The following is a 14747-nucleotide window of genomic DNA, read 5'->3' on the forward strand; positions in this document are numbered from 1 at the left end:
ACAATAAACGGACATGACACAATACGTGTATAAAAATAAATAAAATAAGCCAGTAATGGCTCAGGTTGATCAATGCGTCGCACGCCTTATATAGCAGGTCAAGAGATTCCATTTAGACAGTACTCGCATGGTTCATGGTTACAAAATATCGGTAAATTATATACTAACGATTACAATGAAGCAACGAAGAATAAATCAATGTGTTCTAGAATTGTGACCATATTTTGCCACAGGCACTTGTAATTTTTTTTTGTAAATATTGTAAGTAAATGTCTAAATGTAAAATAAATGTCAGTACTCTGTGCTTGCATGTTTGAGAGACGTTTATTTTATGTTTAATAGCTCAAGTTGGTGTCCTCGAATATAATTTATTAGAATTCCTTTTTTTTGTTATTTATTGGTTGCATGTTATATATTTGGTTAGTTTACTCTTGTTTGGTATTATATCTAGAAATTAAATTTAAGGTGAGGGAAATAGATTAATTAAACATTTTGCATGCAACTTCACTTTAAAATTATTATTAAGTTCAAGTTTGATCGGGACACCAACATCAAAACGATAAAAATTGTTAGAAAATAAGAAACGTAAATGCATGGAGGAAGGACAACAAGGGGAGGTGGAGCGATGCAGAGAGGGTCTAATATGGAAAGCGGACAGAGGAGGAATAAAAGGGCTCGCCTAAGCGAGCGCGGGAGAATTATTAAAAAAATTGAATTCGAATAGACATAACCCGGAGGTGACTAGTGCGCGTAGCCAGAAGTTGGCAGTTATTCCGTTCAAAAATTTGAAGCAAAAGTGTTGGCAAAATCCCGAATACCTGTTTGCCCGTGAGAAAGAACTGTTCTGCCGTCAGTGAAAAGTCAAATAGGGATGTGCGCAGTGCCTCCGGGTGTCTTTCTGGCCGTTCGTAATAAGGCCGTCATTGAACTGATTGTCGCCGTTCGTCATTAGGCCACAGCAACAGTACATTCTGTCGTGAAGCTTGTGAGTTGGAGCTGCTAAGTTTTTGTGGACCTCTTCTGCTAAAGCGGGACGCCGCTGCGTACTTCTGCTGACCATCGCCGTTCACCCCCGGAGCACCCCTTGCATCGCAGCCGCCTACAGCAAGTCGACCAACGAAGAGCAACAACCATCCCGGCACGCGGTGTGCCCGAAGGAAGTGTTATCGAAAATGCGCAAGTAAAAGTGTTCTACTAACCCCCTTTTTTAAAATAAAATATATGTATGGTCTGTAATTCGTCAAGTTGTTAAATTCTTTCAAAATAGTGCTCCTTTGTCTATTTATAAAGTTTGCTTGCCATAAGAATTCCGCTCAGTGACCATCGGCATTGGCGTGGGTTGTAAGTCCACCATTTTCATTTTAGAATTTTCAGCAGGAGACCAACCGAGACGACCCAAGCCGATAAGATAAAAGGCTATTGTATTCAAAAAAACCTCATTGTACAAAAGAATTGTAACATGAAATGAAATGCACATATTCTACATATACATCTACAAGTCTATTTTTCCCTATTGGGTACATTTTTTATTGTGACCAGTTATATTTGATCAAATAAAATTGTGGCAAAAAAGTCTATTAGAACTAAACGTTAGAAAAATATTACCAAATAAAATGTAGCAGAGAAAGAATAACACCAAAAACTGAAGCTCCACCTGCATATTTCAATTTCGGCTATTAAATTATTTTCTATATCTATCATCTCAATATCAAAAATCAACAAATTCAATTTTAATTTCAACTTTGAATTTAAGACCAACTTGGGGGGCTCCGTAGCCGCAAGGTTACCGAGTCTGCTTTGATAAGCGAGGTTCGAGTCTTCGATAAGGTTCGAATCTTAGTAGAATCAAGCCATTCGATGTCAAGTGACTTTAGCATGGGTTTATTCTCAGGCCCCCCTCGTTTACCCTTCCTTCATGCTGAATTCTATATTTTCCCACTGAAGCCTCTTGACAGTGCAAAAATCCCTCCTATAGTTAAGTGTACTGGTCAGAGGAACGAATGAGTCCTCGCCAGGGACGGCTATAATATGGGATAGTACTGGCAGTGAGGAATAGGTGGGTAAGGTAGATCAAGCTTTGAAGGAAGGGTAACCTGTCGCAGTGGCCTTTTAACCCAATGCCCTTCTGGCATACAAAAAAAGGGCAAACCCCAATACACACAGGCACGCATAAAATTTAATAAGCATATCGCTCATTCAATAGCGATTATAGCAAAAAGAAATGCAGTGCTGGTTATGCAGCAAACACCCGGGCGATATCACAATAGACCAACTATACTGGACGCAGTGATGAGTCCACACAGGACAAAAAAGGCCAACTTCAAGTATAATTTCAAGTCCGATTTCAAATCGAATTTCAATTCTAGTTTCAAGTCCAATTTAAAACCAATTTATTTTCATTCTTTAATGGTGGTGGAGATAAAAAAGGAAAAATTATACAGAAGGAGGAAAAATGGAAAAGAGCATGATAGAAAATGTGAAAAAAAAACTGGACAAACGGGATGGAAAAACAGGACGAACGGGCGAGAGAGAAAAAAGAATGAAAACGTGACAGAATGGGAGAAAAAATTAAACATGAAACTAGAAAAAGTGGAAAGAAGAAAGAGGTAAAACGAACAAAATGGAAGGGAAAAGAAGAAAAAGCGAGAGAAAAAACAGTCTTAATTGTCGTAACAAATTGTAAGAAATCATAATAATAGTAGGAGTAATGCAATTGTAATAGTGTTGAAAAATCGCCATTTGTGATTGAACACTCAATATGATGGATAGTTACTCTTCAGTATTTTATGTAATCGAATTACCCCAATAAACAAAGAGAGAAAGAAACAAAACGAAACCGGAGAAAATGGGAGAGAAAATGAGGATAAACTGGAGAGTAAAGGAGAAAATGCAGGATAACGAAAAGAAAAAACGGGATAGAAGAAGAAGAAAAAAGGAAAAGGATAAAATAGGAGAAGTGTAGTGGAAGTTGAGAGGAAAAACGGGGCAGAAAAAAAGGAAAACAGAAGAGAAAAGAGGTAAAATGAAAAAGCAAAACCAGATCATGACAAAAAAGGAAGAAACGTAGGACATATCAAGAGGATGAACTAATGGAAACGAAAGACGGCATAGAATTTGAGTTGAAGAACGAAAGAAAAAGCGAGAAAACTGGGGCCAAAAAAAGGAAATAAGCGAAACGAGGTAGAAAATGACAAATGCGGCTTGTCTTGGATTGAAAACGAACAAATAGGACGAAAAACGGAACAGAGGAAATGTGGACTCAGGAAAAGTGCTTGAAACGGGACAGAAGAGAAGAGAAAAGGAACAAAGATGGGAAAAACAACAGAAAATAGAAAAAGTGAGTTAGAAAATAATTGAAACAACAAAAACCAAATGGAAAAAGTATAATAGCGAGAGAGAAAAAAGAAAACGGATAGATGAAACTGAAAGAAGTGAAACGAAAAAATAGGTCAAACGAGAAGTTATTCGAGACTGGAGGAAGGGAATAGCTGGGACAAACAACGGGAAAATGGATCAGAAAAAGAAGAAAAGAAAAGCAGGCAAAACGGACTAAAGAAAAAGGTAAAACGGAAAATAAAAAGAAGATGAACCGGACATTAAGAAGGAAAACCGGAGATGGAAGGGAAAAAGAGAGCCAAAAACGGAATAAACGTAAGAGAAAAAACGAAAAAACGGGGCTTCGGAAGAGGAAAAAAGAAACAGAATAGATAAAAACTGGAAAGAGAAAAGACGGAAAACGGGAAAGAAAACAATAAAAATCCAGTGACAAAAATAGGACTGAAAATAAGACAAAATGGGACAGAAAATGAAGAAAAACATGGAAACTTGGGACATAAAAGAAAATGAGAGACAAAGAAGAAAAATGGACGAAAAGTGAGCTAAACCCAAGAAAACGGCACAGAAGAGAAAAACTTCGTTTCTAATTTCTTGTCCATGTTTTGTTTGAAATAAAACTTCAGGTTCAAATTAGTCCAAATTCAAGTCTAATTTGGAATGCAATCCCACGTCTAATCCAAAGTCCAATTCAAATCAAATTTATGTCCAATTTCAAATGCAATTTTGAGTTCAATGTCCAATCCAATATGAAGTACAATTTCAAACCCAAATCAGTCCAAATTCACGGCTAATTTGATGTCCTATATCAAGTCCGAATTAAAGTCCAGTTTTAACTCTAATTCCTAGTCCAGTTTGAACTCTAATTTTTAGTTCAATTTAACTTTGACTTTAAATTCAATTCCTCTCGAAAGTTCGAAGTTTTCAATCTAATCGACCGGTGTTCTTGTGTTAATTAATGGCTCGTCATTTTACGATTACTCCATTTTTCCAGGTCAAAACATTCTTCTGAAAGTCGGGTACCCCACCTTTAGTTTTTGTCTGGGCACGCTAATGGTTGCTACTGTACAAAAATTAGTAGTCAAAACAGTTATATCAAATGAAATCAATAATTCGTCAACCCCGATATCAGCAGATATCTTTGAATTTCGATGAAATCTCCTGTGCACATAGCTATTCCACTGGTAATATTCTCTGGCATGGCTTGAAAGTCTTCAACATTTTACCATTATTTCTGTTGGATTTGCATCTTTTCGCTTCTATTTTGCCTTTTTGGTTACTGCACCTCAACCAAGCGGAACTAGAAAAAGTAGCAGCCTTATACATCGCCATAAATACAAAAGATATAGAAATGCTTCGTTCAACAAAATTCAGATAATTACTAATTCTACAAATGCCCCATAAACCAAATTAACTATTGTTTATTTGAGCGTCCTAGTAGAATACCTGAAATGATAAAAAGAATAAAACGAAAATTATTTATATCCTTTAATTCTACTACTATGTTTTATTGATAAATACGTAATTCGGTCTCGAAGTGAGATCTTCTTCAGTACCTAATCTAACAGTCTAAGTTAGTTAGATACTGAAGAAGTCTCACGTCGAGACCGAAATACGTATTTATCAATAAAACATAGTAGTAGAATTAAAGGATATAAATAATTTTTGTTTTCTATTTTTTATCATCCCATGAACCACTTTTTCTCATTCTGTTTGGTTGAGGTGCAGTAATCAAAAGAGCAAAATTAAAGCGAAAAGTGCGTGCCATTTCTGGAGATCGGATTGCCGAAACAATTACTCTCGTTTCCAGGCTTGTGGATCTTTGGGAAACCCTTTATTCTTGGTAAGATCGGGTTTAGAATTCTAAGCTTTTTTAGTTTTTTACCAAAATGTAGTTTTACAATCTTTGTCTCTCATTATTTTTTCGAATAATAACAACATACTGCCTGAGTAAAAATATTTTATCGTTCGTTTTTTATATTTTCTCAGGCAGTGTTGTGCTCATAAAAATGGTAAAAGTCTCCTTCAAACGTCTATAAACATACATAAAAGTTGGCTTCAATACGATGTGTTCAACATGATTTTAGAGAAGCGGAGTCGGAGTGACGAGAATATTTAGCTACTTGATTGTAATAGGAGACGATGGTTAAAGAGTGAATCACAAGTCATGGTTAATGAGCATGCTTTGATTATGAGCATTCTCATTGACAATGATTTTTGATATAATCTTTTAAAAATTGATTACTTTAGTGGAGTGATCGGAATTACGTGTGTTCTCGTGGCTTCCTCTGGTTGAACTATTATAAAATTGGTATCAAAATGAGCGGGTAATTCTATAGGGCCTAGAAATGATATCCCATGGGCCCTCCATTGGTCTAAGTATTGTTTTGTAAGTCGAAGAAGTAGTTACTTTTCAAGACCGTGGGCTTATACCGTCATTAGACATTACCCTTCTTTATCGACAGACTTCGCAGCCAGCTGTTAGAGTACAGGAAAATTACGGGGCCAGTGTAATGATCCCACTGACTCTATCTAGCAAGCACCGCCTAGCCGAGATTCGAACATACGACAACTAGCTTGTTAGACCAGCATCGTTCCTCGAAGCTAACTGGGCGGTCTTCAAATACAGAAATAGTTCATAACTACTCGGAAATTCTAAATTTTCAGCGCAATTTCCGGATACTTTTAGCTGAGGTAAATTTGGCATTGCTTGGGGTGCCCTTACTAGTCATTTTAAATCTTATAGCCTAAAGCTTACAGCTTAGACAATGTGTTTATTTACTTTATTTGTAGACCTTTGAGAAAACATTTTATTTAGGCAGAGCTGGGTTTGCAATCCTTTGATTTCTAATGGTACTAAAATTAATTGTATTCACTAGTTGAAAATTTCCACTCCTAATATGAAATTGATATTGGCCATATGGCACCTGTGACGTTTATTAGTGACTAATAATAAATCACAGAAAAAATAACGTGTCCTCGTATGGCAGCGCCAAATTACTTCGCAGTTTCACGTTCGTAATTCAGCGTAAGATGTGACGCAAACAAAATTTCTCTGTATATGAAATTTGATTTACTTAGTTGATTGCTAAACAGCGGGTATGACGTCAGTAGAAGCAGTAGCGGATGTACAGGAAGTGGTATGAATATTTTTCTTTCGCCTCACAGGAAGATGAACATATTCGCTCTCTGGTAAGCACGTCACGTTGTGTTCAAACGACAACCTCAAGTTTAGCTCTGCATCCAAAGTAACTGGTAAGCAAGTGTTACCCGTCTATAGATACAGTCTATACGGTCTATAGACATATTGCACGTGAAGAGCAATGAACCGGAATGTCATTCCCCTTTTACCTTTGTTATACTATAACAAAGGTTTAAAAATTGGTCGAAAAACACGAAATTGATCCGAGGCCCGGAGGGCCAAGTCACATATACCAATCGATAGGGTTCGACGATTTGAGCAATGTCTGTGTGTGTGTGTGTGTATGTATGTAATGATTTTTTCTATCGCCTGTTTCTCAGAGATGGCTGAACCGAATGGTTCGCTATTACTTTTGTTTGAAAGGTGTTATTGTCTAGTAGATCACTATTGAGTTGTTTCGTGATACGACGTTTCGTTTAAAAGTTATAAGCAAAAATGTGAAAAATACGTGACACGGGTTTCGTCGGAACTACATGACCGATTTCAACGATCTTAGTATCAAATGAAAGCCCTTATTAAAGCTAAATTGTTCAGGAATTTTTAATTGAAAACAAACAAGTAGTTTAAAAGTTATGCTTAGAAAACCTGTTTTGACAAGGTAATAATTATCGCCTGTTTCTTAGAGATGGCCAAACCGATTTATGCGCTATTAGTCTCATTTGAAAGATAATATATCCTAATAGATTACTATTGAATGGTTTTTTGATTGGACGTTTAATTTGAAAGTTATGAGCAACCGTATACACCACACCAAAATTAACAATAATTTATAATGATTTTAACCAAGATAATTTACCTAATTTGAATTATTTTAATATCAAACGAGAGGTTTTGACACTACGAATATATATGCAAAATTTCATAAGAATTGGTTTTACCGGTTAAAAGATATTAATCCTCGAACACTCGCGCCAACTTTTATAACACAGTTACTCGCGCGCAAAATAGCCCTAAACCAAAGAAAACGTGTGCACTAGAGTTTTGACTGGGAAAACTTGGTTTTAGGTTTATCGAACCTTTGGAAGAGTTTCTTGAAATTAAAAGCTCGATCGTCTGGTGGATTTTAAATTTTGATTAATCCTCCTAAAAGTGAAATAAAAAAATTATTTTTCTTCACTGTCAATATAACACATTGATGTGTTCTGCAAAGTTATAGAACATATTATTACAAGAAATTTTGCTAAAGGCAGTAACCATCTATCTCTGCAGCGAAGATAGAAATATCTTATTTATTGTATATGAATTTGTAAAATCAGTTTTTCTATTTTTGCTCTTTTTGTAATTATTGTAAGACTTTTTCATGTGCTACAAAATTGTACAAATAGTAAAAATACACAACTTTGCTGAAAATACTATACCTCTATGTTTGCTTGTTTAGGATCTGTGGAACTTTGATTATAAAAAATACCCTAATTTTGACTCCGCATTACTCGACTACCAGCAGACGGATACATTTTAAACATTTTACATTTGCTGATAGATTTGCTGCATACATTTTCCCAACAATTTAAATTATTAATGCATTGAATAATTATGATATTTTGCTCACAATAAGTTTGTTGAAGAATATACGTTAGTTAAACAACGATTTGTAATTTTATAACAATATGGGCGTTGAAAAACCTACACGTGTTGTATAAAATATAACAGCGTGAGTTAATAAAAGTTGATGAAAATTATTCAAGAAAACTCTATTGATGTGAGTGAAATAGAATGGCGTTACAGGAAACTATGCATAGTTCAAAAACCTATAAACTAGACCTTTACTAGACAACGTATATGCTAAAGGATAAGATTTCCACTTACAACTTACTTTTATTTGCACTTACTCAGGTTAATAACAACTTACTTATCCTTACTCGGAAATTTCATGAACAAAGGATCTATCAAAATTTAAAAGTGTTTGTTCAAATTTTGTAAACTTATTCAATTTTCAAAAATTTTATGTAAATCAACGCACTACGCAACGATAACCAATAGATGAATTATGTTCCGAAGACGTGTCGATTTCTACCTCAAATAGCAAGTAAGACCGTATAACAAAGGTTCCTTTCACCACTAGGTGGATTAAATCGGGTTTTTTTATTTCTTTCATGAAAAAGTAAACCATTATCACATCACGTACTATTTTTCTCTGCCTTGGAAAATACAAAAGTGAACAGAGATACTAATCAACGCTCAGAATCTAATATAATATGCTTCCTACCACTAGATTGTACCAGCTGTGATATTATTTTTTCGGAGCTAATTATACGGGATCTGATTGAAAATAAATGTCCAACATTCACCAAAGCATCCAAATCATCGTTAATTGACGAAAAAATTATATAATTATTTTTCATCCAGTCCATTCAGGCCGGGTAAAAACTCAAGGACACCGGGCGGGTTTGATTTGCTAGCCTTGGTGAAATTACTTTTCATTGTCCAGCTTAACTGCCCCCGGCGGACGTGTCGGAAAGGTGACATTCTTTTGCCATAACCTTTTCAACACGTTCCAAAAATGTGACTCCCCTTTGAATGCCAAGGAAATCAGTGGAATTCCTTTTCCCTAGTTTTTTTTGCTGTTAGTACGGAAATATGTATGGAATGTAACGAAATTTACAGGCAACACCTACCGGCAGCATGCTGTTGTTCGGTGTCCAGCAGAGCGGTTTGAACGAGCCCCTTCGGGTCACGTACTGGAAGCTTTCAAACTGGTTGGCCCAATCGTACGAGGTGAGCCGCTTTTCCAACGTCATACCGGCCAGTTCGGGTGGTGAGGCAATTACAACGGGGTTAGTTCCGCTGAAAACGAAAAATAAAGAGAAAAATATTGAATGTTAATTTGCAGTTTAGTTGAACGTAGCCAATTCGAATTGTCGAAAGCAAAGAATCGATATTCTAACCGTTTTGTGTTTCAATTGTTTGCTCTATACGGGTGTTCGAACCGCGTGAGTGGACAGGAAACAGTTCCCTCGCTATTATTGGTGGTTTGCCCATTTTGCGGTTTGGCAACATAATATACAATTGTGAAAGCATTTCCTGCCACCACTTCCATCTCCGGTGTGGGAAATTCATGGCCGGTCGGTGTAGGTCACTTGCGCTAACATTGCAAAGCCGGAGGCATTAGTACGACAAAAACACGCACACGGACCCGCGCTCGGTTGCCACTGCAAATACACCATATAGTCGCAAACCGGCGTACCAGCTAAATCAACCGCTATATTTAGCAGAAAATGGCACTTTTGGGCCGACGAACGGCCGGCGATCGACCCTGCAACATCGTACATCGATGCGGCGGTGGAGGAAGATTTATACAGACCGCGGACGGTCAACCGACCGTGTCAGTGTGGTGCAAAATTGTTTCAAATTTGGCGTGCAAATGTCAGGTTGCTCGACCGGGAGCAGCAATGGCGGTGGGTGACATCCCCCCCCCCTTCCACCTTGCGCTCGTTCAGGCCCACCCAAGCCGGTTGGTGGTTATTGCCGGATGTTTATCGCATGATGATAACCGACTGATAACACGCTGAGGATCATAAAGAATGGCGCGTAATAGAAATATGTTTAGCGGTGAGGATAAATTTTTAGATGCACCAGGTTGGATTAATTTTAACGGTTGCGATAGTTTAATGGATAAATAGCAAATGAAATGACTGTCGTAATTTCAATGTCTGTGCTGTAGATTGTTATAAATGATTCGCGCCCTGAATATTCATCTTGCTCTCTCGGCTCGAAATTTGGTACGTAAGCGTTTAGAATTGGGACAAAATTTGCTTACATTTTCAGGCAGAAACTTTCATTTATAGATTTGTTTAAATTAAATAAGGCCATTGCAAATCATTTTTAAAGCTTCTATCGGAGACGATATCTATCAGGGTAAGCCAGTAGATCTGCTGGACCACGCCCGCCTAACTCTCTCCCCGCGAGCTTCACAAAACGTTTTTGAACTCGTTCGATGCGTAGATTCCAAAAGCCTCTGCCGCCGGACACAGTCATCTATGGAACGAATCACCGATTATAATTTCAGATCATCAGCATACATCAGTTTGCATCCAACTCCAAGCAGCGCCGCTATATCGTTGAAAACATCACAAACAGGAGAGCTCCCATGTTGCTGCCTTGAGGAACAGCCTAGCAATTAGTAAACTCGGAAGAGAAACAGGAGTCAATCTGCACATGTAGAACTCCGCTGCACAAATAGGAACTGGGCCATTTCGTGAAGACACTTGGTTCATGAGTAATGAGTATTAGTGTAATAAGCAATGTCCGAGAAAACTAAAAAAATCTTTTGGGGTATTCTTTGAAAATAAAATTTTTGAAATACTATTTTCGTTCGATGTGCACGTAGGGGAATTATGTATAACGTGCCCCCCCGTGGCCAATGTGCCCCCCCTTCGTTTTTCGCTAAACAAACGAAATTAAAATGCAAAACCACCCAGAAACCATAGTATTTGATGGAACTAGCCTACTATGCCAGTATGACAGTTGTCACATGCTGTAAAAACAAAACAAAAATAAATTTGTTTTTGAGCAGCTTCCGATGTAACTTTTAACGTCATTTCCATAAGCTATTTTCTTGTCAAAATCTGTAAATAACCGGTTGTTGCGATTCGATTGCGTAAAGTGAACTTCAAAATGACATCCCTGCTAAAAATAACGGTATGAAACGCTTGACTTGCTTTAACATTTAATATTTTTTCAAATAAGTAAAAGCAGGCCAAAATGCCCCACTTGCGGTGGTGCAATTTGCCCCCCTTGCAAATGTGGCTTTAAAACTATGTAAACAGATCTAAGTTGAAGTCGATTGCCATTATTTAATTCAATTAGTATTGTAGAGTAACCGTGGTGGGAATAATTTATTACCAACGTCCAAATTCTAGGTAATTCAACTACCCGGTACAAAACGCCACAGCTGCGTATAATGTGCCCCATGCAGAAAAGAAAAAGTGCACCAGAAGGCCGAAACTGGGTTTATTTTTCATAAAATAACGATATTTTGCAAAACAAAGGAAATAGTTTTACTTTCTACAAAATAGAGTTGGTCTGTCACTGGTAGAAATACTCAAATTACCGCATTAGGCATATTATACCGCAGGTGGGGCATTTTACCCCGCGCAGACGAGAAACACAACATTTAGGTGCTTTTATTAAATAATTCCTAGCATGTTTATTCCACAATACTAAATGAAATAAACAATTGCAATTGGTTGTCAGCTTAAGTACCAACATATACACGTAGTTGTAACGTTAATTTGGGGAAGTATAACGGAGATATATCCATTTATTCTTAGGGGGGGTACATTATACACTTTTCCCCTATACAAAATTTTATGGATTTTAGAGACTCGTTGGCGCAAACCTGTAGGATAAATTTATAATTTTTCTTCTTGCCTGCGGCTTCAGGCATATACTTATCAGCTGGTGACGTTGTATTGCCTAAACTGTCTCCACTTTCCAGCGGCTTATACCTCTGTCATCTCCTACGGAGCATACCATCCTCACGCGTCGCCCTGCCATGTTGGTATATTATCAAAATGTACGGAGAATGCAGACCAAAATCGATGACTTCTTTACTATTGTGGCGGGATCAAACTTCGATATTATCGTTCTTATTGAAACACAACTCGAGGAGAAAATTTACTCAGCGCAGTTGTTTGGCGATTCATTTACCAGTTTTCGATGCGATCCAAGTTCACACCCTAGCAACAATTTCGTGGTGTCGGTGTGCTAATTGCGGTCTCAACGAGGTTAAGAGCTTCCATCGATTTCTTCCCCATATTCAATGCACTTGAACAAATATGGATAAGAGTTAAGTTACATCATACAATGAGCGTAGGAGTTATCTACCTTCCCTCTAATCGCAAAGGGGATCTCATCAGCATTAAGGATCACATCAGTTCTATCGAGGCTGTACACTCGGACCTCAGTCTTTCCGACCTAACGTTATTATTCGGCGATTTTAATCAATCCGGTCTTGGCTGGAGTGATTGACAACTTGCGATTGAACATTCCGGCGGCTTGTACTGTTCTCCTAGAGGGGTTCTACCTGCAAGGTCCAACGCAAATAAATACGGCAGTCAATAGAAACTCACGCCTGCTTGATCCTGTTTTGGTTAACGAATCTGCAACCTCGTTTTACTCAGACCATGAAGCTGTTGTTCCAGTAGTCTAATTTATCTAACACAGTTTGTTTCGTTCTGTTTAAACACCATGAAAGAGATCGCGCAAGTACATGTAATATATACAGACTTAAAAGCCTCCTACAATCGTGTTGACTACGCAGTATTGTTGAATCGGCTGGAGAAACTATGAAGTTCTGTCTCTTTCATCAGATGGATGAAGTCTTACCTTACTGGATGCAGTTGGTGTGTCAAAAATGGTCCAGAAGAATCTGAACTGTTTTGTAATCTATCAGGGGTTCCTCAAGGAAGCAACTTGGGACCTTTGCTTTTCACACTATTCAGCAACGAGCTCTCTATACTATTATAAGCTGCATGTCGTCAGTTTTACGCGGATGATGTTGTCCATAAAAACCACACCTAACTGTTTGAAACTACAGTAGTTCGTGCGCGTGGAGAACAACTGGTCTAATTAGCGTTTTGTACAGTGTGCACTTTGTACGGGGGCTCAGATTGTTCGACCGTTTGTGGAGTCCGTAGTAGGCCCGACTTCCGCTAATGATACGCCATTTAATCTCACAGCTGGTATTATTGTCCTCTGTTGCCAGTGAGCCAAAGTATACAAACTCGTCGACTACTTCAAACTCATCCCCCTCGATTAACACGGTACTGCCCAAGCGGGCCCTATCGCGCTCGGTCCCGCCCGCAACCCAATCTTCTCTGCTTCGTGTTTCTGCTTCTGCGTCGTTGGTTCTGCCGACAGGATCCACGTCGTCAGCAAAGCAGATCAATTGACTGGAATTATTGAAAATCGTGCCCCGCATTTCGATCGCTGTTTATTTTGTAACACCATTAAGCGCAATGTTGAAACCATCTCCAGGTAGAAAAGACCATCTCCTTGTCATAGTTCCCAGCGAAATTCGAATGGGTCCGACAATCCACCCGAGATTCTCACACAGCACTGATCCAATCCATCGCTGCCATGATAAGTCTATTAAGCTTACCCGGAAAGCCGTCTTCGTCCAAAATTTTCCATAGCTCTTGTCGGTTTACAGTATCGTATGCGGCTTTGAAATCGATGAACAGATGATGCGTGGGGACTCGGAAATCGCAGCACTTCTGAAGGATCTGCCGCGGGGCGTAGATTTGTTCTATTGTAGACCGATCATCCATGAAGCTAGCCTAACTTCCCACAAATCTTTTGTCTATTCGCGACTGGATAGTTGATGGAAGATGACTTGGGACAGCACTTTGTAACCGGCAATGATCGCTCGGTAGTTCTTACAATCCAGCTATTCACCTTTCTTGTAGATAGGATTTCGTTTTTTCACTCCTCCGGTAGTCATTCCGTATCCCAAATCTTGACAATCAGTTGATGATTCCGCTCCTATGCCTTCCTTTCCCTCTGCGTTGTTGTTCTTCAACCGCTCGATGGTTTCTTTAACTTCACTTATTGATGGGTTGGCATATCTTCCTTACATGCTGCACTAATGTGGTCACTTCCTCCGCTATCATGGTCTTCCGCCTGCACGCCATTCAGGTATTCATCCTAGTGCTACTTCCATTTTTCGATCATCGCACGGTCGTCAGTCAAGATACCTCCATCTTTATCTCTGCACATTTCGGCCTGCAGTGCAATTCAAAGACATTTTGGCTTAGCTGCCTTGACGTAAGTTTCGTCGTTAGCTGTTTGCTAGTGTTTTACGAAGTCTTTTTAATTTCAAGTTTAGTTTTAAGTAAAACTCTTGATTCGTAGCTGCCATTCGTCGTTTTACATCGTTGTCACATATCACGAGCGTACCAAGGTAGGAGATTAGGCCGTACGAATGAAAGAGTTAGAGTTAGAGTTGTTGCAACGCCATCGCCTATGGCGCTTGATATAGTAAATGCACTTTTCCAAGCAGTGGGTCATTAATTATTTAATGAGAAATTCTTCCAGAATTAGCATGATAATGGAATAAATTCTCCAAATAGATGTTAGTTTAATTAATTAGTTGGCAGGCCTTTATGCCGCTTTGCACTATGGCAGTTGTGAAATGAAGTCTGAAGCAGCGAAAACGGTCGAAAACTACGAACACTGAAGATGGTACACCGTTATTTTAACTATAGTTCAA

General features: G+C 38.4%; 1 protein-coding gene across 1 annotated transcript in view; it reads right to left on the bottom strand.

Annotated features, from left to right (window-relative positions):
* Positions 1-14747, bottom strand: part of LOC128735328 (MOXD1 homolog 2-like) — a 148989-nt gene that overhangs the window by 18289 nt on the left and 115953 nt on the right. Inside the window, exon 8 of the mRNA XM_053829819.1 lies at positions 9151-9319. Within this exon, the coding sequence (XP_053685794.1) occupies positions 9151-9319 (169 nt within the window). The remainder of the gene's footprint in view (positions 1-9150; positions 9320-14747) is intronic.

The sequence above is a fragment of the Sabethes cyaneus genome, chromosome 2 (genome assembly GCF_943734655.1).
Source record: "Sabethes cyaneus chromosome 2, idSabCyanKW18_F2, whole genome shotgun sequence".
NCBI lineage: Eukaryota > Metazoa > Arthropoda > Insecta > Diptera > Culicidae > Sabethes > Sabethes cyaneus.